The sequence below is a fragment of the Gopherus evgoodei genome, chromosome 8, assembly GCF_007399415.2.
Source record: "Gopherus evgoodei ecotype Sinaloan lineage chromosome 8, rGopEvg1_v1.p, whole genome shotgun sequence".
In the NCBI taxonomy this organism is placed as follows: domain Eukaryota; kingdom Metazoa; phylum Chordata; order Testudines; family Testudinidae; genus Gopherus; species Gopherus evgoodei.
Window position 1 is genome coordinate 54,843,145 of NC_044329.1, and position 26,261 is coordinate 54,869,405.

Below are 26,261 nucleotides of genomic sequence, written 5' to 3' on the forward strand. Positions count from 1 at the left end.
TGTTTTTTAAACAAATCCTAGGTATTGAATTCTGAAATCCATTTCTGTCTATGAATCCGGATTGTAGAAAACTTCCTATCATAGTAAACCTCAGAGTTATGAACACCTCAGGAATAGAGGTTGTTTGTAATTCTGAAATGTCTGTAACTCTAAACAAAACATCATAGTTGTTCTTTCAAATGTTTACAACTAAACATTGATTTAATAAAAACAGGAGTACTTGTGGCACCTGAGAAACTAACAAATTTATTTGAGCTTTTGTTAGTCTCTAAGATGCCACAAGTACTCCTGTTCTTTTTGCAGATACAGACTAACACGGCTGCTGCTCTGAAACCATTGATTTAATACAGCTTTGAAACTTTACTGTGCAAAATAAAAATGCTGCTTTTCCTTTTTTTTAGTAGTTTATGTTTAACACAGTACTGTACTATATTTCCTTTTTTTTTTTTTTTTTGGTCTCTGCTGCTGCTTGATTGCGAACTTCTGCTTCCAAATGAGGTCTGTGGTTGACTAATCAGTTTGTAACTCTGATGTTCTTAACTCTGAGGTCCTACTGTATTTATCCAATAGCCTCCCACACCTCGGGTGGAAAACCTGATCTCACTGAAGGCACTGGGAGTTTTGTCATTGACTTCAAATGGACCAAGGAGTCCACCCTCTGACTTTATAACCAGAGGTTTCTTTCTGAAAGGTTACTCTCTGGCTGGTCTGACAGTGCTCTTGTTTGTTGTTTAAGTTTGATAATTTTTATTCTTAAATGCAAATAAGTGAAATACCAAGATTTATTTTAATAGAACACCAAGGTTACAAAATGAGACCAGTCAGAAGATGTAAAATGTAAGGTTCTCATAGTAACTTTAACTTAGTTCCCATCCTCATTCCACTTACTTGTTGAGCTACACATTTAAAAAGTAAAATAGGAATAAAATGATTATTTTAAGAAGATTTTTTCCAGGATGATTACAGTATTAGTGAAGAACAGCATTTTGTCAGTTTCAGTCACAGCCTTTCTGAGGACTAAACATCCAGTACTTGTTTGCCTTCCATTCCTCCTGTGCTTGAAGCAATCTTTTTTCCTACAAGGGACTCCAAACACTTTTGTGATTCTAGGGGAGGGAGTGTAAGTCAGTGGTGGGGAGGAAGCCCTAAAGACCCTTCGCTTGGCAAAAAGGCCTCTGTTTCAAGTACAGGATATAGCATGGAGCAGCATGTGCACACATTATACGTTTACTTTTGCTCATTCAGGAGTAATGTTTCTCTTGTATCTCATCCCTTCTCACTTTCTCTCCTTGTCCCTCTAGCAGGAAAGCAAGCTTCTCTAATATGAAGGGAGAAGTATTGGAGGAAATCCTGCAGGACTTCAAGAACTTGGAAAATGTAAGACTTTCTGACAAGCATATTCCCCTAGCCTACAAACTAAGCTGCTAGTAAATAATTAATATTTAGCTCTACAAATACTAAGAAGGACAGAAATAAAGCAAGGCTCCAAGTTTATTATATAGTTGCTTAGTTTGCAATATCTTTTTCATCTTGGGCCAAAAGGATATCCATCACCTTTCTGCTGCACACCTGGGGGTGACCAAGGCAGCTGAGAGGTTTTTCTGGGATGACATGTTCATTACTTTCTTTTCAGATGTTAAATGAGGACCTGGAGCAATATGGAGGAGAAGTTCTATTAATGAAGACGGAGACCCTCAAGACTGCTGCCAACCTGCAGAAACGTTGGACAGAACTGGGACAAACAGTGCTTAGTCGTCACAAGGACATTAATGGGGTGTTGCCTCCAGAGCTCAGAGCCATGGAAGAAATAAATGAACATGCAAATGAGCTTTGCCAACAGTACAGCGTAAGAATAAATGGGGAGAATGGTAAGAAATTACCCATCTTATCATTCAATCTTTCCTTCAGTGTGTCAATGAACAAGTGACTAAAAGAGAACTAGCTGACATAATTTATTTGGACTTTAAAAAGCCTTTGACAAAGTCCCTCACAAAAGGTTACTAAAGAAAGAGGTCTTTTATGCACAGGATGTTACTGTTTGGGAAGCCAGAGTGTGACTCTACAGTGCATTAGCCTGCCATGCACTAAGTCACCAAGCTGACCCTGGTACAGCGCTCTGCAAGTTCTGCAGTGTGCTTTGACATACTGCTGTTTGAAATGGGAGTACATCAAAGTGCACTGTGAAACGTCTAGTGCATGGTGGTAGTGTCTGTATGGGATATTACTGTATGGCAAGTTAGTGCACTGTACATTCACACCCTGGCTTACGCAAACAAATGTCCCGTGTAGACAAGTTCTTAGTAGTCATAGAAACTGGTAAGAGACATAGGGGAAAAAAGTGGGGCTAAATGTTCAGTTTTCTTTATGGCAAAAGGTTAACAATGGGTTGCCTTGTGATTCTGTACTAGCTCCAGTGTTGTGTAAGATATTTATTAATTATCTGAAGAAAGGGGTGAGCAGTGTGCTGGCAAAATCAGCAGATGACACAAAATAATTTAAATCAGTGAAATCTAAAGGGCATCCTAATGTAATGAGGGGATTGGGCAGCACCATGGCAGAGGAAATCCAGTGTTGACAAATGTAAGGTAATACACATTGGAAAAAGTCATTTGAGAACTATTGCTGGGTTCTAAACTAATGTAACTACTCAGGAAAGAGACCAAAGTATCAATGTGAACAGCTGAATAAAACCGGCGTTCAGTGTGCAGTAGTGGTAGAAACAAACAAAATGTTAAGGAGTTATACGGAACAGGCTAGTGATATTGAAAACATAATGCTGTAACATAAAGAAATAGCATTCAATCATCTAAATACTGTGCTAAGCTCTGATCACCCTCTCCACAAAACTACGTATCAGAATAGAAGGGGTCAGTATAGGGTGACAAAGAGTAGAGGCCTGGAGAGACTTCTATGTGAGGAGAGATTGATACGACTGGACCATTTAGTTTAGATAAGAGGAGATTTTACAAAGATATACAGAATAAAGGTAAGTCTGGTGCTCCTATTTACCCTTTCTTCTAATAAAAAACAAGGGGACAATCAGTGAATCTAAAAGGCGACGCATTTGAAAAAGGAAATCCTTTTTTCCCCATATTACACAAACTATGGAACTCTTTGCCACAAGACATCACAGAAGTCAGCACCTTTAGTAGGATTCAAAGAGAGCTTAAACACTTTATGTGGATATTGAGAATGTGTATAGTTACAAGCAGCTCAGCAGACAGAGAATACACATCTGAATGTGCAAAATGGGTAAATGAACAGGTAATCACACCTTTGCACAGGCAGTTTCCCATTTTACACACACTTTTATAATTTGCACATACACATGCACATTTACCAGGCAGAAGTTGGGTGCTTGTGTTAAAAGTTTTGCCCTTTTATGTATGAGGCATTCTTGGCAAATAAATAAATAAATAAAACCGTACTGTGAAAGGCTCTATGCATAGAAATGACAGATCCTTTTTGGTCTGTCTTGATCCAGTGCTTTTGAATGAATACAAGGCTGCTGATTCTTGTGATGTTGGCCATTGCTTAGAGCTAGAAATCTGAAATTGATTGAGCTATGTAGATAATTTATGGTCTGAACCATAGCTCCTTGAAATAAACAGACAGACACCCATTGACTTAGTGGGTTTTGAATTAGGTCCTTACTAAACAATTAATCTGTAATTCAGGCCCGCTAAATTCATGCGTAGTGTAGTCATTCCTCTTATCATAGAATTTTGAACTGCTGGATTCTGAAGCTCACTTTTCACTGACTGAAGGAATACAGATAAAGTTTCCTCTTTTCCCCCCCAGGGATAACCAGGATTTTGACAGGTTTAGTGAGCAGTATGGAAGATTGGACATTCAAGATGCTAACCAACAAGCGAGGATCTGTCATGCATGAATCTGATTGGCTGAAACTGTTTCGAGTGATTCCTGATTGGCTGACCCAGGTGGCTGCACTGATGACAGTTATAGGTTCCGGCCAGTCTCATGAGGATCGGAGCAATAGAAAGCCTCATGTCTCGTAAGATAGGTCCTTGCCAGTATTGTTCATTCTTCTCTGGGGCTGTTCTGATACAATTTGCTCTTCTCACATGCTTGGATAAATGTTTTCATGTGGTGGACACTGTCTGGAACAGGAGGTTGGTAATGGGCTATAGAGCCTTTCACCTCTAGGCCACCGACTGAAATTTGGTTCAGATGGGCAATGATTAAAAGTCATTCCCACCTGATGGCTGTTTGGTAATACCTGTGAAACGAGTTGTGTACAGTTCCTAGTACACTTGTCCCCATCACAGCTGACACTTCCTTGGCAATCTTGGAGTTAGAAGCCAAGGACCAAATGCACCTCAAAGCCTGACCTCTCCTCTCACCCCCTGGAAGTGGTCCCTCCAGGTGAGGGATGAAGCACATTGATGGGGCAATGTGAAGAATCTTGCTGCTCATGGTTTACCTGTTAGATGGTAAAAAAAGAATGTAGGCTTCAGATTGGTCAGTTTGACGCCAGTGATAATTCTAGCATGTGATGAACTTCGTACAAATTGAAGCTTCATACACAAATCATGCTTTTTCTCTTGTATTTGTATTAATTCAAACAGAACACTAAAACATCATTCATAGCAAATAGTGGCACTCTGATTTCTTTACCTTCTAGGCACTCTGCAAAAGCCATCTTTTCTTTCTCTTCTCAGACTGATAAGAAGGGGTTGGCTGAGGACTGGTTATATATATGAAGAGTCCTTTTTTGTAATTTTGTGCATGTTAACTGATAGCGATATTTTATTTTATCAGTTTGAAGAAAAGAATTAAAATATTTGATTAATTTACAATTGGATTTATGAGGTGAACTTCTTCTATGGTGTAACTCTGTTGACAGAAAAAGTTACATATGGAATGAATTAGCTGCAGAATATGTATACATTGTATACATGTATACAATGTATACTACTGAGAAACTCCCCAACAGCTACAGCATTTACAGAAATCTCCAAATTTTTATACATCATGGTATAATTCCCCACTCTGAACCTTAGCGTCCAAAAGATGGGGTACCAGCATGAATTCCTCTAAGCTCAATTACCAGCTTAGTACTTGTAGCGCTGCCACCAACCAGGAATTCCAGTGCCTGGTACACTCTGGTCCCCCCAAAACCTTGCCCAGGGACCCCCAAGACCCAGACCTTCTGGATCTTAACACAAGGAAAATAAACCCTTTCCCTCACCATTGCCTCTCCCAGGCTTCCCCTCCCTGGGTTACACTGGAAGATCACTGTGATTCAAACTCCTTGAATCTTAAAACGGAGAGGAAAATCCACCTTCCCCCCTCCTTCTCTCTCCCCCTCCCAGACTCTCCCTGAGAGAGAAATTAATCCTAACACAGAGAGAAATTAACCTTTCTCTCCCCCTTTCCTCCTTTCTCCCCACCAATTCCCTGGTGGATCCAGACCCAGTCCCCTGGGGTCTCACCAGAATAAAAAAAACAATCAGGTTCTTAAACAAGAAAAGCTTTTAATTAAAGAAAGAAAAACCAGTAAAAATTATCTTTGTAAATTTAAAATGGAATAAGTACAGGGTCTTTCAGCTATAGACACTGGGAATACCCTCCCAGCCTAAGTATACAAGTACAAATTAAAATCCTTTCAGCAAAATACAAATTTGAACTCCTTCCAGCCAAATACACATTTGCAAATAAAGAAAACAAACATAAGCCTAACTCGCCTTATCTACCTAGTACTTACTATTCTGGACATATAAGAGAGGGTATCAGAGAGATTGGCGAGAAACCTGGTTGCACATCTGGTCACGCTCAGAACCCAGAGAGAACAACAGCCAAACACTAACAGCACACACAAAAACTGCCGTCCCTCAAGATTTGAAAGTATCCTGTCCCCTGATTGGTCCTCTGGTCAGGTGACAGCCAGGCTCACTTATTTTGTTAACCCTTTACAGGCAAAAGAGACATGAAGTACTCCTCTTCTATTAACCCTTAACTATCTGTTTATGACAATACAGTATGTAGTAGTCTAACCATAGCAATTTAACCCCTCTCCACAGTTCTCCCCCCTACCAAATACACCTCTACCCCAATATAACACGACCTGTTATAACGTGAGTTCGCACACAATGTGGTAAAGCTCTGACATGCTGCTCTGAGCAGCGTGTTAAGGGTGCCAGGCCAGGCCGGGGCCATGGGGTTTGATAAGGGGCAGAGGGTCTTGGGGGTGGTCAGGGGGTCCCTTTCCCACGGTGCTGGGGGGGCAGGAGCTGTGGGAGGGCACTGTTGGGGGCCCCACAGTCCCAGAGTGGCCCGGGGGATTAGCAGGGGTCCGGGAGCAGCCCGACCCCAGCCTGCTCCACTCCACCAGCTCCCAGCCACAGCACTCCGCTTCCTGCCACAGGTGAGTACGGGGATCAGCACCGGTGCTATAGTTTTTTGCGCCCTAGGCGCACGGCCATTTCACCGCCCTGCGCGCCGCTCCCGCGGAGGGTCCATTGGTCCGCAGCTCCAGTGGAGCTGCCCCAGCCGTGCCTGCGGGAGGTCCACCGGAGCCGCTCGGGACCAGCGGACCGTCCGCAGGCACGACTGCGGCAGGTCCACCCGAGCCGCCTGCCGCCCACCCCCCGGCAAAATGCCACCCCCCGAAAATCCTGGCGCCCTAGGCAATTGCCTAGTTCACCTCAATGGAAGCACCAGCCCTGACGGGGAGCATCCTTTCCCCAACTTCCCTGCACTCACCTGTGGTGGGAAGCGGAGCACCGCGCTGGGAGGTGGCAGAGTGGAGTGGGCTGGGGCCGCATCGCTCCACTTCTTGCCACAGGTGAGTGTGGGAGGAATCCTTTCCCCAACCTCCCCACACTCACTGGCGGTGGGAAGCGGAGTGCTGTGGCTGGGAGCTGGTGGAGTGAAGTGGACTGGGGCCTGGCTGCTCCACTTCCCACCGCTGCCGGTGAGTGCCTGTCAGGGCTTGGGAATTATTAGGGAACAAAGAACAGTGGAGGGCAAAGCAAGTTTGATATAACGTGGTCTCACCTATAATGTGGTGAGATTTTATGTCTCCCGAGGATCCCGTTATATTGGGGTAGAGGTATATATACAATCCTTCACCCTTCAAGCAGTATGTGCATAAACTGAATACAATGCTAGTTCACAGTTATTCACAGCTTGATGGTCATGGCTATACACATTGTTCAGTCACTCACCATCAAGTGAGAGGCCATTAAATCTATCTTCAAAGGGAACAATGGGTTTCTGTGTGGGTTTTTTATCCAAGCAATGTCAGCAGCACTCAAGGCTTATCTTCTCTGTTTTTGCTAGAATCAGAGGGGTAGCCATGTTAGTCTGTATCCACAAAAACAACAAGGAGACTGGTGGCACCTTAAAGGCTAACAGATTTATTTGAGCATAAGCTTTTGTGGGAAAAAAACCCACTTCTTCAAACAGGCATCTGAAGAAGTGGGTTTTTTATCCACGAAAGTTTATGCCCAAATAAATCTGTTAGTCTTTAAGGTGCCACCAGATTCCTTGTTGTTTTTGCTAGAGTTTTTCTGGGACGACCACAAAAGTAGACTGGGAGCTTTCTCAGTCTTTAGCTAGTAGAGAGGCAATGACAAATCATTGATAACAACTGTTTGTGAGGCATTTGAATTAAATGCATATTAAACATAAATAAAACCAGAGTTTAAATATTCTGACTGAAAACCAGTTGCTCCAGATACTCTCTTGTCATAATGCTGTTATTTGTCAGTAATCCATAGAGCCTCTCAGGAAATACAAGCCGGACTGAATTTCTAATGTAAAAATCCAATAGGAACCTCTCTCCTACTTTTAAAACACATTTTAGTTTTCTTTGTCCATCACAAGGAAGCAAATCAATATACAACTTTTGTTTCCACTGTAAGTCAATCACATTTACATAGAACTTGTGACTTCAGACAATCAGAATTCCCATTATTGGAAGCTCTCATGCCCGGTGTGACTACCTCATACAAGAGATTAATATCATTTTTGTCAATTATTTGACTGAATTTTTGTTAACCTAAGCTCTCTTTCACCCCAGATTTCCATTTTCCTTAATTATTGTTGTCTGGGAATGATCTTTATGGTGACTGCTCCTTAGTTCCTGGTTTCACTCTCCTGCAATTAGAGTCCATGATACAAGCTCTCTGTTCTGACTACACCCTGAAAATGACTCATGAGTTTCATCCGTGGACTCCCCAACCTCCTTCATGAGCACTAAAATCAATTAGAAGACAAAACCAAACTGTTTTAGCACCTGCATGCTGCAAGTGCATCAAATTTACCCTCTTTTCCTGGGAAGTGGGTTAAAGTAAAAACATAACAACAAGAGAAAGTTAGCTGAGCCAGAAGACTCTTGGTATAAGAATAATATATACCTACTTCAACTCCTGTGGCATGTGTGATCTGTGCTAGAAACATGTATGCAGGAAAGATAGAAGAGAATCTTGCTGGTCCAGATAAAGAGTGGAGTTGGGAAGCTAGATTTCTGTATAAGCCATGAGAGCCTCAGAGTCAGATCTGATGCACTATAGGTCACTTTGGTTTTTGGGTTTGTTTTTCTTCAGGGTCGTTTCAGGTGATGTGTTTAAGATGATTCAACAATGGGTCTTGACCACAACTTCTGGGGCTGAGAAGGACAACATACAGCTTACACAGGAAGTAGGTATATGCCTGAGGGGGGTTGGAATGGGAGCACCTCTGTCTAGCATTCATTCTCTTATTTTATTTTGTGTATTTATTTTGTATATTCCCGAAGAAGCTCCCTGTGCCTGTACCCCTTCCTCTCCCTTTGAAGCTCAGCACTATGGTTTCCATCTTTCTGGCAAAAGAAGGCTTGGCAGGGATCCTTTCAGAGTTCTTCAGTGCTGTTGCTTATTGAGTCAGAGAAGACCCAGTAGAGTGACATAAACTAGACTTTAAGTAGGACCATTGGAAATTATGAAAAATGTTGCCACATTTTTCATGATTTTTTCCAATGGCTTCTGCAAAGAGTTTTTGAAATCTCTGATTTAAAAAAAAAATCAGATAATTTCAAAGTACATATGAGAATGTTAACAAGTTCATTGTCTAAAGTATAGCCAATTGCTTGACAGCACTTTCAGTTCAGCATGCAGTTCACCTTACACAGAAAGTGTGCATTGAAGTATGCATTCAAATTAGCCTTATTTATAGTATGGTTGTTTACAGACTAAAAGCATTTTATATGTCACCCAAGACTAAAATCCACCAATCAGCTTTTTACCTTGTTTTCCTCTATCAACCTGTTCCTTCCCTATCTTTTGTTTTGGAAAGCACATTCCAAGTGCTAGGGGCCATGAAGACACAACCCAACCTGTACTGGGACACATCATTCATGTATCTTCGATAGGTTTCATATTTGCGAATACCAAAAGCTACCTTTCATTTGCAGAGTATTGTGAGATATACATTGTGACAGGATGGACCCCCCTTCTGGGGTGCCATCTGTTGTACTGGGATTTCACTGAGCCTCTCTTGCTCAATCAGCCAGGCTTCCCTCTCTCTGGCTTCTTGCTGCACACACACAGAGGTAGGGTCACTCCCCGCTGCAGTCACAGGCTGAAGTTAGCTCTGTCTGAGAGGACTCCCCCCGCACTCGTGTGCCCACCCTTTTTGGGAGATAAATTCAAAATAATTCTGTCTTGCACTGCATAGAAAAATCTGCACAGTGCAAGCTCATAAAAATCCGCCCTCTTCCTCAATGTGAAGAGAGATGTGCACAACTTCTTTACCCTCCCCAGTTAGAAATTATATAAACTGGATTTTATTATAAAAAAGAAATACGTTTATTAACTACAAAAGGTGAATTTTAAGTGGTTAAAGGGATAGCAAACAGAACAAAGTAGATTACTTTAGTAAATAAACACGCAGACTGAGCTTAACACACTAGATAGGTAGGATAAAAATTAACAAATTCTCACCCTAAGTAATAAACAGGCTGGCAGATTCTTAAGGCATCAGTTGCCTTGGCTTTCCCAGATTTTCTTACACAGGCTAAAGATCTTAGGCTGGGACCATCACTTCCCACAGTTCAGTCTTTTTCCTCAGGTGTTTTCAGGTGTTTTGTTGTAGAGAGTGAAGACTGCTCATGTTGTCATTATCCCTCTTTTATATCTTCCCCTCCACTTGCTGGAAAGCTTTTTTGCTGTGACTTGGTCAAACAGTTCCCAATGTTTAGAGCTGTCTGAGCTGGGTCAAGCAGTTCCCATTGTATAGAGCTATCTCTGAGAGGTTTCTATTGCACACAGTTTCTGGGGTAATCCTTGTGCTTGTGTACATTTCTTCAGTAAGCCACTAACACTGTCTGGCCTCATCTAACATAGCACATTTGAAATACAGAGACACGGTCAATATTCCCAGCTTCAGATAAAAAAATGATACATGCATACAAATTGGATAAACACACTCAGTAAATCATAACCTTTCCAGTGATACCTTACATGAGCCATCATGCATAAAGTATATCTTAGTTATACTATATTCATATCATAACCATATTTCCATAAAGAATATGGGATGTAACGTCACATATCTATCTTAACGTAAGTGAACATAATACAAGTTAGTTAGCATAACTACCCAACATTCCGATATAATGTATACAATATTAATACAGTGAGCATAATACTTATTAGTATGGTGTGTGGCCGTATAATTATATGTGTTGGCTAACAAAGTGGTTTAGTAAATGTATTAATAACTATATTAGGTAGCTTTAGGCAAAATGGGTATTTAACCCAGTCTTTATATTAAATCCCACCAACACACTCCCTCGAGAATTTTCATTCACTCCATGAGACCTGTCAGATCTTCCCACCCCCTTCTCTCTCTCTCCAGAAATCTTCCAGTGTGCTAGAGCTTCTTTCTTGCCCTCTCTCCCAGGTTCCTGAGTTGACACCACAAAACAATCAGATACTAGATACAGCATTCAGTTATTTGCATCTTTAAAACTTTCAACCTTCCCCACCCATAGAGTATTCCTTCAAATGAATCTAACCACGCTGGGTAAAATGTACTAGCTGGACGTTTCTGCTTAAATGGCAAGCAGTGAAATAATTTAAATGTCATCCTTACAGATTTTCATGAGGGAGAGTCCAAGCCCAGTCAGTAGGCCTGCTGCTGGGGGCCTCACTCCAGGGTCCTGGGATCTGCAGCTGGATGGCTCTGGAAGTCTATTATCCTTCTTCTTTGGTTTACATTTCTCATCTTTATTTTCTCTTTCCTTTTCTGCCTTCTTTCTTCCTTGTTTCCACAGGCTGGTGAAAAGGAAGCTGTTCCATACCCTTAATTATTTTTGTGGTTCTTTTCTGTGATTTTTCCAATTCTAATTTATTTTTTCTAATTTATCTGCGGTGACCAGAACTGCATGGGGTAGTCAAGATGTGGGTGTACCATGGATTTATACAGTGGAATTACGATATTTTCTGTCATACTATCTGTCCCGTTCCTAATGGTTCCTAACATTCTGTTTGCTTTTTTGACTGCCGCTGCACACTGAGCAGATGTTTTCAGAGAACTGTCCACAATGATTCCAAGATCTCTTTCTTGAGTGGTAACATCTAATTTACATCCCATCATTTTATATGTGTATTTGCGGTTATATTTTCCAATGTACATTACTTTGCATTTATCTACATTGAATTTCTTCTGCCATTTTGTTGCCCAGTCACCCAGTTTTGTGAAATCCCTTTGCAGTCTACTTTGGACTTAACTGGCTGTCTAATCGGCTTTGTTTCCATGTGTTAAACTGCACTCAAAGGTAGTTAAACCAACATTAAATGTTATTCACGGTAGGCAATTGCTGTAGCTGGCACAGGGATGTTATTTTATTTGCACAGGGAAGAAAGTTCATCCCAACGGCTGACTCAGCAGGGATTGAATCTGAGACCTCCAGAGCTAAAAGCATAAGATGCTTCAATTTGAGCTAACGGGCCAGGCAGTAATGGGCTGTAACATACACCTGTCCTCTGCTTTGGAACAGGTGGGGACCTGTAACATACAACAGTGGGCTACAGTAACAAAGCTGGTCCATGAGACAATCTCTCTATGAAGATGTGGCCTATGCTTTGAAAACCAAATACTGTATGGATTATTATAGAAGTAAGGCAAGGAAGGGTATGCATGTGTGTGTTTCAGCCACTGGAGAAGTGTCCCAGTAGTCTACCACTGTCCTCCCGGCACTGGCTTATTGCTGTATCAAGAGTATGGATCATTTAATTTTACATTTCCTGTTTAAATATATGGGGTTTTCTGTAACGCATCCGTCCACTATGAGAAATCGTTCCTAGAGAAAATAAATGAGAAAATAACAGGGTAAAGGATGTGAAAACCTTAGCTCCAGTCTCCCCAGAATCCTTTGGAAATAAGCTTCTGATTACAACTATCTTTTCTTGATCTCCAGTCTCATCTGGTGCCTCCTCCAGAGTGACTCCCATTTCCAGCTCAGATAGCTGCTTGGTCCTGTTGGATCTTGGATTCACCCTAGAATCCTGTTTGGCAGCCACCACAAAGTTATGTTTGAAATGCCCCATCAGTGGCCCCCTAGAGTTGTGGGATACTCCTGGTTCCTGGAAGTGTCATACTGCTTTGTGGCTGATTGATAGAAAAGATGTTAACTTGGGATGAAAACTACCTTAGAGGGGCAGTTTACAAGTGTAGTGAGTGTCAGTATATTTACCCATACATCTGAACTTTGCCACTAAAGTCAGACTACTTTGCAAATCAGATACCCTCTTACCATTCCAGATTCTTGATACAGTTTAATCCTTTAGTTTGAACTTCTATGCAGATGATTGATCTCCACAAAGCCCTGACCATGTGGATAGTGAATTTGCTGACTTTGATGGTACCTGACCACTCCTCCAATAAAGGTCTCCTAGAGAATGAGTCAGAAGCTGCTAAGGATCAGGAGCTCAAGAGGCTAAGGGCCTATAAACTAGAGGAAGAAGCTATGAACCTGGTTCCCAAACTGAGCAGATTCTCCAGCTATGTAATGAGGTATTAATAAAGCTTTGGGACCTAACCTGCCTATGGGATTTTCCCATTAGAAAAAAATCCTTAGTGTAATGGGAAAGCCCTCTGAAGGGAGGTATGATCTCCCCAAAAGTGCATGGGATCATGAAAATTCAACTTTAATGCTGTGTGACACTCAGAAGGAAACATTTATAATGTATAAATTAATTATAACATTAGCTGGAACGACTTGTGGTGTTCAGCATCACTGAGGGCTTGACTGGCTATGAGCATTGTTCAGATCTCTTAGACATATCATAGATTCACGTGGTAAATGTCATGCTGAGGAAAATGATTGGGGAATCCTGGAGGACTTTGAGTTTACAAAGCAAGCAGTGGGTACCCTGGCTATAATGTTGGCATCTACAGAATCGTGCTCTAACATGGTGCATATTTTATAAAGGAAAACAGACAAGAGCCCAATCCTCTGGAATTCCACTGTCTGTTGTGCCAGTAATGCTGTGTGGTAACCAGGACCGGCGCTAGCGTGGCTCCCAGCGCTGCAAGCTACACCCATAGAGGAGTCCGTGCAGTGCTGGGAGAGCTGTCTCCCAGCGCTGGCGCTACGACCACACTCGAAACAGCGCTTTGAAGTGCAAGTGTAGCCATACCCTAAGGCTCTTTCCAAGATCCTGGAGGGAGCTGCTTCTCTCCCACTCTATGGAAGTTGAAGAAGTGGTGCCCTAAAGGGTATAGCTGATATGACAGGTTGGCAAGAAATGCCTCTAGGGCCTTTACATGACTTCACTACTGGGCCAAGGAGAAGCTGGTCTGTGCAGGAGGAAGCTCTTAATTCAAATCCAACTGTTGGGAGTAATAGCAGAGAGAGAACCTGGCTGGTCTAGTAACTTAAACATTCTCTCTCAATAATTTGATACTATGTTGCAGCCCTCCTGTAATACTGGGGAGATTAAGCACAGTCTTATAGGCCTACATCCTCCCACAGCCCTTCTCTAAGGCGTATCAAAAACCTGACAAATGCATCACTTAATAAACAAACCCAATGGAATGGGCTGCCCTTGTCTGTACTTGGTGCTGCTTTAAAAATCCTGCTATGTGTGATCACAGTGTGCCTTGTTGCAACAACAGGATACTGCACAATTCTGACCAAGGGGAAAAAGGCGTTTGAGAGCATTGCTTAGAGAGTGGGTGACATTCTGTGTCTCCTCAGCTGCTGCAAGGAGTTGGTAGATGTTATAGTTCGGAAGAAACAAGCTGAATTGGATTCAGACCACAATTATGAGCTGCGGGAGCTGGAGAAAATCAAGGTAACAGCTGCAAGTGCATGTGTCTGTCCACACTATGGTCCAGATCAGCCTGGTTTGTTTGTGAAAGGGTAAGAGGAAGAACTGGCACAAAGCTAACACACATCAGAGTCAGGAAGGAGTTTGAACAGACAGAACATTTTTGTTTCATCTTAGATCCAAGTGTAGAAAGCCACAAGCCACCACCAAATATTTCTTCCTTGCAGCAATATATTCAGCCTTTATGGTTCACCAATGGTCAATAGTGAATTAAAACATAATCAAATTGATTGGATGATACGGACGCTGGTTAGAGACCCCAATGCTCCAGATTTCAAAGTAGCAGCCATGTCAGTCTGTATCCTCTCTGGTCACTCAGTAACAGACCTAAAGGTGGCAATTTTGCAACAGAAAAGCTTCAAAAACAGACTCCAACAAGAAACTGCTGAACTTGAATTAATATGCAAACTAGATACCATTAATTTAGGCTTGACTAGAGACTGGGAATGGCTGAGTCATTACACAAATTTGACTCTATTTCCCCATGTTAAGTATCCTCACACCTTCTTGCCAACTGTCTAAAATGGGCCATCTTGATTATCACTACAAATGTTTTTTTCTCCTGATAATAGCTCATCTTAATTAATTAGCCTCTTAGAGTTGGTTTGGCAATTTCCATCTTTTCATGTTCTGTATGTATATATATCTCCTTACTGTATGTTCCATTCTATGTATTTGAAGAAGTGGGCTGTAGCCTATGAAAACTTATGCTCAAATAAATTTGTTAGTCTCTAAGGTGCCACAAGTACTCCTGTTCTCAATGCTCCAGAGAATCCCTGAACACTACCTCCAGTGAGACTCTACCTCCATTCATGGATTCCTCCCAGCAGTTTCCTACTGATCCCAGAGAGCACTTCAAAAGCTGCACAGTTTTGAGAAGTCTGGGCCATATTCAGACTTAATTCCTTCCTTACACTGTTCCAGCTTACATGCCTTGGGACTTTTCTGTAGGATCTAATCCATATAAGAATTGCAGTAGATTCAAATCTAGTTTAAAGCTTGTCAGGCACTTGGGCTAGGTAGTCATATCCAGGGTTTTGCTGAGCCTAAGGAGAGAGATCCGTGGATATATTGGGAACAGTACCCCATTGAGCACTGGGCAAGACTTCCTTATCTAGTCCTCATGTCTCCTGACTCTACGTATATATGTAAAGCTATTATGCAGATAACATGTTAACTGCAGGATTTTATCTTAGAGGAGCCAGGGAAGGTGCCCTCTAGTACTGCATATCTCCATTCCTCCCCCCTTGAATTCCCAAACCTTCAAAGGCCACCTTGTGTTGGGCTGATCCAATCCTCCATTAAGGAATACTGGGCATGTGTCCCTCTCAAGCTTCACGTTATTCTAAGCATCAAACAGATGGGGTTGTCCCAGAGTGGTGTGAGGAAATACTTCCTGCAGGGGTTGAGACGGCTCCTCCTCAGCACTTCTGGTCTGTGCTGGCTTATGGGGTAAAACAACAAACTTGGGGTCTGAACTCTGATCCCTGCCCCGACTTTTCAGGGCAATGTGCTGCCACTGCACTATTGGGCCAAACCAATTGGCAGCTTGTTAAATATATTGTATGGAATAGGTGATTAGCCCATGAAAGGCTCCATATTTGAAGACTTAGGAGGACAGTATGTTCCTTTTCCTTTGTAGGATGAGGATAGATGGGGCCATATAAATACCATAGATAGAAGGATGGAGTTATTTAATCACAGGAGTGAAAGAAATATCAATTCTTCTCTCCCTCTTGGTAATTTGTCTCTTCTGTTATTTCATCCCAGACCGAGTGCCTTGATTGGATTAATACCTGCAATCTCCTGCTTTCTGAATTCAAAGGTTCTCCAGTCTCCTTACTGAGTTTAGAAGAGCAGAGGAACCTGTTTGGGCCTCAGGTACATAAAGACTTAGCATTTGCCAGCCAAAGTAGAGCCTGTTTGGCTGGGGAGCTGCTTGAAAGGCTTTCCAAACTGAAGAAACTATGGTTCAGTTTCCAGGAGGATTCAGCATATAGAGCCCTTTGCATTCAAGACTCCACATTGGTGATTTATTGGGATTCATGATGGAGTTTGTTACACCTAAAATGCTTCCTATGGGGGCAGACTTTCAGCTAGTGTCAACTGTCATAGCTTCAGTAGAGCTGTGACAGTTGACACCAGCTGAAAATTGGCTCTGTGATGTTGCCTGGTAAATTCTGCTTCTCCCAAAAAATTGCAAATTGATGGGATCCAGGGGTTTGGATTGCACAGGAGTTCATAATGGTATGAGAGCTTCTAGCTTCATTCCATATGTGGCTGGACAGATGGATGTTGCTTGTGAGAATTTGATTTGATTCAAATCTTTTAGATGTTAGGTCTGACATTGGTCTAATTTCAGATATGATGGGCTATATTCAAATATTATGGAAGTGGGTTCAGTTCCATTGATTTAACAGAGTTTCATCTGCTTACATCACATCTAATTTGACCTCATGTGGATAGATATTGTTTGAGCTTTTCCACATTCAGCACGTGCACTGGCTGCTCTGCAGTCACTCTGCTACCCCGTTCCTTGGCCGATTCTGAACAGATTTTGCCAAACCATGTAGTGGTTTGTAATGTTCATAAGGGTCCAGTAAGGATTTAGAGGAGACACCAACATCCTGTAACTTGTGATTTAAATAGATTTGAAGCCAGCCCTCCTGAGGTGGCTGGGTAGTAAACCAGCTAAGCTTCCATTTATTTCTTGTTTAAAAATTTAAGCAGGACAAGATCGGTGATTGGCTGCCTTGTTTTGGTGTTTGCCTATGTTATGTGGAGGGACAGAATCCCAGATGAGAGTGCTACTGACCAGTCCCTCGCATTGCTTTCCAGGAGACCCAGCCACAGATGCACTCAATTGTTGTGGATTCTTTACCTGAAGAATTTTCTGAGACTTCTTCTGAACTTGGGAAAGACAAAACTGAAGATGTTGATGCTGATAAGAAATCTGAGAAAGGGGAAGAAGTGTTAGAGGAAAAGGTGAAAATCATAAGCGGCGGGTATAATATGCAAGCAGTGGCTCTGCCTGCCCCGGTGCTGCCGTGGCTGTCGAACCCCCAGTCATGGGGTTTGGCGGCAAAGTTTTTGCTTTATTATACCCCATGCAGGTTCCGGAGCGGCTGAGAAGGCACATACATACTGCTGCCTCACCCGCCCCGGAACCTGCATGGGGCATATCAAAAGCATCATCTAACAGATGCTTTTCCCCTGAGCAGGTTGGGTCCAGGGAGAGGAGGCACGGCACATCTTTGGCCAGCCTAAGGTGCCTCCGGGCAGGGGTAGGGGGAAGGCTCAGGGCTTTGGCCAGCCCAGGGCTCCTCCAGCCGAGGGAGGTGCTCAGGGCTTTGGCCAGCCCAGGGCTCCTCCGAGCAGGTGGGTGGGCTCAGTGTTTCGGATGGCCCAGGGCTCCTGCAGCTGGAGGGGCTTGTGGCTCCAGCTGCAGCGGGAGGGGGAGGGGGTCTGGGGCTCCAGCCATGGGGAGGGTGCAGGAGGAAGGGGCGGAGCCGGGGGCTAGCTTCCCCAAAGGGGGGCTCCACCTGCCACCCATGGTGAAAATCTCCATTTTTCAAGTGAGTGCAGTAGCCGTGGTTGGCATAGGATGTACTGCTTTCCAGTGGAGCCTTTCTTTGCTTCTTGCCATTTGCATATGACATGTGAAATGTAGGCCTCAAAGCCATTGCCCTAACTCATCATTCACCTTTCCTTCAGCAGGAGCTACCTGTGCCAGATGTCAGCAGTGATGTCCCAACTGTAAGCAGTGAGGTAACTGAGGACACCATCAGGTACCTAGGACATGACTCCAACATCCATTTGAAATCCCTCAAGTCAACAGCGGTGTCGGTCTCTGGGGTAGGAATCTCCATCATACAAATTATTGTTTCCTTTTCACCTGGACTGGAGCTTGAGCTGTGGGACCAGATTTTTAAAGGTATTTTGGTGCCTAAAGATGCAGATAAGTTCCTAGTGGCACTTTCAAAACAATCCGAGAAGCTGTGGCTGTGCTAATCAGATGGCAGGGGCTCCATTTCTCCCCTCTTTTCTCCCTCTTCAGTTTTCTGATTTTCCACAAAAGCAATAGGATCTGGCTATCAATGACTAAAACATTCCCTGAAATTTTGGAATTGATTATATACATTGTTCAAAAGTTATCACATTACAGACGGACAAATGCCATTGAGTGTAAGTCCTTCTCAAGCTCAGCCAATTAAAGGAACTATCTGTCCCTTCTCATCCTTTTGACCTCCTTTCATTCTGAGTCTGACCATCAGGGCTTTCCAGTCAGGACATCACCCTCACAAACTGCCATAACCTGACAGGTTACATGCCATCTGGGTGTGCACTGAAGGTTTTGGCAATCCAAGTCAATTACCCACTGAGTCCACTCAGGCTCTGATTCAGCAAAGCACTAACTCTGAGCATGTGAGAAGATCCAGTTGAAGTTGATGGGACTGATCACATGGCTAAAGTGAAGCCTGTGCTTAAGTGCTTTGCTGAATTGGAGCCTTGATGCAGTGCCCTGCCCTTCTTTGTTGCTTGTCCATGCTGTGATTAAGCAGTGACAGACTAGCACCCAACTGGACAAGGCACATGCTGCGGATGAAGCATAGCTCTGTTGATTTCTGTGCACTCCTCATACTCCCATTCAGAAGATGTTTCCTCTCCTCCCCCTAGAAAGAGATGACTGCCAGCAAGTCAACAACCCCGTATTCTCAAAAGGAGTTTGAGACCTTGGCTTCACTAGAACGTCTGCAAGAGCAGCTCTTGTGAGTACTGGATCACCTGATTGAGAGGACGGATCAACCTCCTCTTTATAACAACCTTTAATGTTCTGTAAGACTGTTATGTCCCCCTGTAGTCTTTTCTTTTCCAAACTAAACCACCCCAATTTTTTCAAGCTCTCCTCATAAGTTATCTTTCTTCTTCGAGTGATTGCTCATATCCATTCCAGTTAGGTGTGTGTGCCACGCATGCACATTCGTCGGAAAACTTTTACCCTAGCAACTCAGTGGGCCGGCAGGTTGCCCCCTAGAGTGGCGCCGTCATGGTGCTCGATATATACCCCTGCCGGCTCACCCGCTCCTCAGTTCCTTCTTACCGCCTGTGTCGGTCGTTGGAACAGTGGAGCGCGGCTTAGCTGACCTCCACTTCCCTAGCTACTCGTAGTTCTCGTATATAGTTATGCAGTTATAATCCTTTTATATATATATTTGTATAGTTATACGTTTTTTCTTTGCTAACATAGTTAGTTTAGTAATAGTTATCGGGGTTCAGGAAGTAGCCCCTTTCCTGCACCCGGCTCACCGGGTTTTAAAATGGGCTCGGCCTGCCAGAAGCCGATGCCGAAGGGAGATCCACATGACTCCTGTTTGAAGTGTCTCAGGGAATCACACTTGACAGCTAAGTGCCTCATTTGCAAGGCTTTTAAGCCGAGAACAAAAGGAGCGGGACTTTCACTTACCCCTCCACCTTTGGCACCGAGCGATGATCAAGCGGCTGGCAGAAGCGCCTCCTCGGCACCGGACCCCGCCGGTACTGCCAAGGCCTTTCGGCACCGGCCGTTGCCGGCACCGAAGTCGACTCGGCACCGCTCCCTTCCTCCGAGGTCGAGAAAGCCTGCAATTCCTGCTGGTGCCTGACGGCTCCCCAGCACGCGCCGTGGTTGAGCCCCCTGCTCCTGCTGCTTCCGTGCCACCTGCATTGCAGCCAGAGAGCTCGTCTAAATCGGATCGCCCGGCACTGACGCCTGCTGAGGCACCGACGACGTCGACACCGTCGATCCCGGTCCCACAAGGGCCGTCGAATCCGGTGCCTGACGGCTCCCCGGCACGTGCTGTGGTTGAGCTTATTGCTCCTGCTGCTTCCGTGCCAACTGCACCGCAGCCAGAGAGCTCGTCTAAGTCGGATCACCCGGCACCGACACCTGCCGAGGCACCAACAACGTCGGCACCTTCGATCCCGGTCCCACAAGGGCCGTCGAATCCGGTGCCTGACGGCTCCCCGGCACGCGCCGTGGTTGAGCTTACTGCTCCTGCTGCTTCCGTGCCAACTGCACCGCAGCCAGAGAGCTTGTCTAAGTCGGATCGCCCAGCACCGACACCTACCGAAGCTCTGACGACCTCGGTACCGTCGATCCCGGTCCCATGAGAGCCGTCGAATCCAGTGCCTGACAGCTCCCCAGTATGCACTGTGGTTGAGCCTGCTGTTCCCTCCACGCCGGAGACATTACCAACGGTGAGGGATCTCATTGCCATGACAGAGTCGATGCTGCCTGACCCCGGCACCGCCGGTGCGGGTAATACAGTCTCTTCATATGACTGTCCTCTGTCAGCACAGCAGAGCGGCACCGTTCATGATCACGGTCCCGCAGACGCTCCAGGTCCCGTCGGCACACCCGACACCACTTGCAGTCCCAGTGCTGTTTTCCTCATCGGTACTGGTCGCACTCGCCGCACCGGTCGGTATCCCGTTCGCCGACCCGCTACTATCAGCACCGTTCCGACTCCCGGCACCGCGACAGGTACTGTGACTCCCGTAGCCTCTCCCCAAGCCTCGAGATCTCGGTCGACCTCCCAGCACCGTTCTGGTTGCAAGTCTGGATCTCGTTCCAGGTACCAGTACGCCTCCCGGTGCCAGTCCCCGGTGCCGAGTTGGGCAAGGTCCGATAGAGTCAGAGACTCTGCCCTTGCCTTTTTTTAGTACCTCCATGGCCATCCAGACATGCATCCGTGTCATCCCACATGCGCAGATCTTATGCTCAGGACCACGATTCTGATACGCCCCCCCAACAACCTGAGGTGGAGGAGTTCCCAGAGGCAGAGGACCCGGTATGGTGCCCTCTAAGGGGTACGACTACTCGTCTGTCCGCTCTCCTCTCTGCTCACTAGTCTTTCAGTCTGTTAAGGAGAGGTATTGGCATGGCCAGCGGGCACCACCCCCGAAACCGAAGGAGGCTTGGCGAATGAACCTACTTGGCCGCCAGGTGTACTCTGCAGAGGCCCTGCAGCTCTGGGTAGCAAAGCAACAAGCCTTGCTTAGCTGCTATAATTATAGCACCTGGGTGAAGGTAGTTTAGTTTATGGAGTTTCTCCCTCAAAACTCCCGCCAAGAGTTCGCTGCCGTCTTGGAGGACGGGGGAAAAAGGTACCCAGAGCATTCCAACCAGGCCTCGTTGGACGCAGCAGACTCAGCAGCCAGGACTCTGGCCTTTGATGTCGCCATGAGGTGCATCTCATGGCTTCAGGTTTCAAACCTCCCGCCGGAGCTACAGTATGCCATTCAGGACTTACCCTTTGTTGGTAAAGGCCTCTTTGCGGCAAAGACAGCCCCAGGCTGCGAAGCCTGATGGACAATAGGGTCCTAATGCGCTCTCTCAGCATGCATATGCCAGCGACCAAACGCAGGCCTTTCTGTCCCCAGCCGCCATACTCTGTGCCTAGCCAGAGACAGGACTTTGGCAAACGGCGAGGCCAAGGTGGTCGCAGACAAACGTCAGGACCCCTAAAGAGCCAAGGTCAAGGTCCCTCGCAATTACCACTGGGACCAAAGACGAACCTTCCAAGGTGTGCCTGAGGGCGGTGTACCAGTCACAGGCCGGGATTCCAATCCCGCTTTCTCCTGGCGTGGCCCCAGTTAATTTCAGATCGCTGGGTCCTGCGCACGGTGGAGCATGGGTACCACCTCTAATTTGTTCCAACCCTGTCCCCCTTCAGGGACCCCACTCACGAGCAATTCCTCGTACAAGAGGTGCAGACGCCGACGGACGAAAGGGGCAAGGGGTTTACTCCCGTTATGCCCTAGTCCCCCACTCGAACGGAGGTCTCAGACCTTCCTAGTCCTGCGCGGACTCAACCAGTTTAGGATAAGGTTGAAGTTCCGCATGGTATCCCTGGGAACCATTATCCCATCCTTGCCTCCTGGGGACTGCTATGCCGCCCTCGATATGAAGGACGCGTACTTTCACAACGCCATCTTCCCTCCGCACAGGAGATACCTCCGCTTTCTAGCCAACCGTCAGTACTTCTGGTTTACGGTCCTACTGTTTGGCCTTTCTGCAGCCCCACAGGTATTGACCAAGTATATGGCCATAGTCGCCGCCTACCTTCGCTGATGTCGGATATGCGTTTTTCCATATCTGGACGATTCGCTTATCTGAGGAGACTCCGAGACACAAACCACTCAGCACGTGGGCATTGTCACGGTCTTATTCACAGGTCTAGGCCTGATGATTACTATAGAGCAATCCACTCTGGTTCCCACACAGAGGTTGGACTTCCTAGGGGCTATCCTGGTCTCAGACCTAGCCGGAGCCTGCTTATCACAGCCACGGTTTTAGGCGATGGCAACAATCATCCGAGGTCTGCAGACTTTCCCAACGACCTCGGCTCGCACTTCTCTCAGTCTCCTGGGTCCATGGCTGCCCGCAAGTTTGTAACCAAACACGTCAAGCTCCGCCTCCGTCCTCTCCAAGTCCGGCTCACCTCGGCGTACCGCCTGGACAGGGAGCCAATGGTCATGGTAGTCACCGTTCCCTCGAGCACCTTAGGCTCCCTAGAGTGGTGGCTAACTCCCTCCCTGGTGTGGGCAGGGATGCGGTTCCATCCGCCCCAGCCCTCTCTGCCCCTGACGACAGACGTGTCATCTCTCTGCTCGAGTGCTCATGGTCACCTCCGAGCTTAAGGCCTTTGGTCTTCTCGGGAGCTGGCATTCCATATCAATGCCCCAAAAATGAGAGTAGTCCGCCTGGCGTGCCAGGGGTTCCAGCGGCAGCTGCGAGGCCGTGGTGTCTCGGTGTTTACAGCCAACACAACAGCCATGTGCTTCATAAATAACCAGGGAGGGACATGTCCCTCCCCCCCTTTTGTCAGGAGGCCATCCATTTCTGGGACTTTTGCATGGCCCACTCGATGGAGCTGGTGACATCCTTTCTCCCAGGCGTTCGGAACGCCTTGGCGCTTTGACTCAGCAGGTCTTTCCTGTCTTACGAGTGGTCACTCTACCCCATGTGAGGCGTTCTGCTTTCCAGAAGTGGAGATTTTTCCTCACATAGACCTGTTCGCTCACTGCGAGAGCAGAAAATGCCAGATGTTCTGCTCCTTCCAAGGTCTCTCCTCGGGATCGATCTTGGACGCATTCCTGATGCCGTGGAAAGGCCAACTCCTTTATGCCTTCCCACTGTTCCCACTGGTTCATTAGGTCCTACTCAAACTCCGCAGGGGCAGAGCGCGCATCATCATGATCACTCCAGCGTGGTCCAGGCAGCACTGATATACCACGTTGCTCGGCCTGTCAATAACCAACCCAATTACCTTGCCACCCCACCCAGACCTCATCACTCAGGGCCACGACAGGCTTCGTCACCCGGACCTGCAGCCTCTTCACCTCACGGTGTGGCTGCTGCGTAACTGAGCCGGGGTGGCAGGAAGCCTTCCACCTGGTCAACGTACCTGGCCGAGTGGAAGCATTTCTTCTACAGGTGCAATACGCTCGATCTTGCTCCTACTGAGGTCTCGATCACCTCTATTTGGCCTGCCTCTGGCCTTCAGCGGCAGGACCTGGCGGTATCATCTCTGAGGGTACACTCAGCAGCCATCTCTACCTTCCAGCCAGGCTAAGGTGGACGTTCCGTGTTCTCACACTCTATGGGTTCGAGGTCCATCAAGGCTTGGAGCGCTTGCACCCTCGGGTGCGCCGCCCAGCCCCAACCTGGGACCTCAACCTAGTTTTAACCAGACTTATGTCTCCTCCATTCGAGCCGTTCGCGACCGGCCCTCTGCTATACCTGTCTTGGACGACAACTTTCCTCGTAGCTGTTACATCGGCCAGACGAGTCTCCGAGCTCAGAGCTCTTACGGTGGTTCCGCCGTACACTAGGTTTCACAAAGACAAGGTGCAGTTATGACCACACCCGGCTTTCCTCCCTAAGGTGGTTTCGGCCTTTCATGTTACCCACAGATCAACGCAATGGGCGCAACAGTTGCACTCCCTGGACATCTGTAGAGTGCTCACATTTATATTGCGCTGACAGAACCATTTCGTAAGGTGCCCCAGCTCTGGCACGGTAGCAGACCAAAGGGAAGGCTTGCTTGTTTTCCTCTCAGAGGATCTCATCTTGGGTGATGGCGTACATCCGCACTTGTTATGGTTTGGCTCATATTTCCCCAAGCCACATCACCGTGCATTCTACCAGGGCTCAGGCTTCATCTGCCGCCTTGCTGGCTCGTGTTCCTACCCACGAGATCTGTCGCGCAGCTCCATTGGTCCTCGGTCCATACCTTTGCTTCGCAGTATGCCCTGGTTCAACAGTCAAGAGATGCTGTAGCCTCTGGCTCAGCAGTTTTCATTCTGCCACATTTCACTCCAAACCCACCGCCTACCTAAGGCTTGGGATTCACCTAACTGGAATGGATATGAGCAATCACTCGAAGAAGAAAAGACGGTTACTCACCTTTGTAACTGTTGTTCTTCGAGATGTGTTGCTCATATTCATTCCACATCCGCCCTCCTTCCCCACTGTCGTAGTAGCCGGCAAGAAGGAACTGAGGAGCGGGTGGGCCGGCAGGGGTATATATCGAGCACCATGACGGCGCCACTCTAGGGGCCCACTGAGTTGCTAGGGTAAAAGTTTTCCGACGAATGTGCACGCGTGGCGCACACACCTAACTGGAATGGATATGAGCAACACATCTCGAAGAACAACAGTTACAAAGGTGAGTAACCGTCTTTTTCTAGACCTTTAATCATTTTTGTTGCTCTCCTCTGGACTTTCTCCAGTTTATCCACATCTTTCCCAAAGTGTGGTGCTCAGAATTAGACACAATACTCTAGCTGAGGCCTGATCCGTGGTAAGTAGAGTGGAAGGAATTACTCCTTTGTGTCTTGCTCACTACAATCCTGCTAACACATTCCAGAGTGATTGCTATTTTTTTTTGGCAACAGTATTTATCACATTGTTGACTCATAGTCAGTTTGTGATCCACTATAACTCCCAGATCCTTTTCTGCAGTACTCCTTCCTAGAAATTCATTTCCGATTTTGTATTTGTGCAATGGACTATTTGTTCCTAAGTGTAGTACTTTGCACTTGTCCTTATCGAATTTCATCTGACCTTTTGTTAGGAGAAATTGAGTTTTAAAATTAATTTAAAATGTAATTGATGCTCATGGACCATACAGCTGGGGCTGTGGAGTCACTATTTGGTTTAGATCTTTTTAATAATGCCACACATTTACATTAGTGAGTTGTTTTTTATAGAGCCAATCAGTTATACTGAAAATCTCAGTTTTCTTAGCCTGTCTTTTGAATATCTTGCCAGTGCCTTCCTGGCTTCTGTATTTCAGAGAAGCTGAGATCCGTGCTCAGAATGCAGAGGAGAGATCAGAAAGCCTGGATGAGCATCTGGAAGAAGCTCTGGGGAGAATCCAGGATCTAGAGAAACAGCTGGAAAAAGCACTCAAAGCCCAGGAAGTAGCACCAAAACCAGGTGAGCTAATCAGAATTCTGAGATAGAAGAAATCTGCTAGGTCTCTTAGTCCATTTCAGGGCCAGTGCAGGACCATTCCCTCTTGGACATTTACTAGTGTGTTGTCTAGACTAATTTTAAATGTGCCAAGAGATGAGGTATCCACCACCTCCCTTGGGAGATTATTCTATAGCAGAAGCAGTAGAACCACTGCATTCTGAGCGATTTTGAAAGAAAGTTGGTAAGAATGCTTAATACATCAGACTCTTTCTGTTTCTAGGGGCTTCTCTACACTAGAAAATTAGGTCGACTTAATTTAGGTTGACCTACAGCCACTGCAGTAATTCAGTCAGCTGTGGGTGTCCACTCCTGCTGCCGGTCAAGAGCATCCTCACCAGGAGCGCTTGCACCAACTGAAGTGGGGCATTGTGGGGGCACTGACAGCGGAATGTGAG

At 45.8% G+C, this 26,261-nt stretch overlaps 1 protein-coding gene across 3 annotated transcripts in view; it reads left to right on the plus strand.

Annotated features, from left to right (window-relative positions):
• Positions 1-26,261, plus strand: part of AXDND1 (axonemal dynein light chain domain containing 1) — a 68,860-nt gene that overhangs the window by 38,873 nt on the left and 3,726 nt on the right. Inside the window, exons 15-25 of one of the 3 annotated variants that reach the window (XM_030573121.1) lie at positions 1,302-1,377; positions 1,634-1,868; positions 3,802-4,015; positions 8,574-8,667; positions 12,815-13,023; positions 14,210-14,306; positions 16,113-16,223; positions 17,181-17,327; positions 18,057-18,197; positions 19,020-19,111; positions 25,685-25,827. In XM_030573121.1, the coding sequence (XP_030428981.1) occupies positions 1,302-1,377; positions 1,634-1,868; positions 3,802-4,015; positions 8,574-8,667; positions 12,815-13,023; positions 14,210-14,306; positions 16,113-16,223; positions 17,181-17,327; positions 18,057-18,197; positions 19,020-19,111; positions 25,685-25,827 (1,559 nt within the window). The remainder of the gene's footprint in view (positions 1-1,301; positions 1,378-1,633; positions 1,869-3,801; positions 4,016-8,573; positions 8,668-12,814; positions 13,024-14,209; positions 14,307-16,112; positions 16,224-17,180; positions 17,328-18,056; positions 18,198-19,019; positions 19,112-25,684; positions 25,828-26,261) is intronic. The other 2 variants (XM_030573122.1, XM_030573123.1) reach the window with 2 other exon arrangements.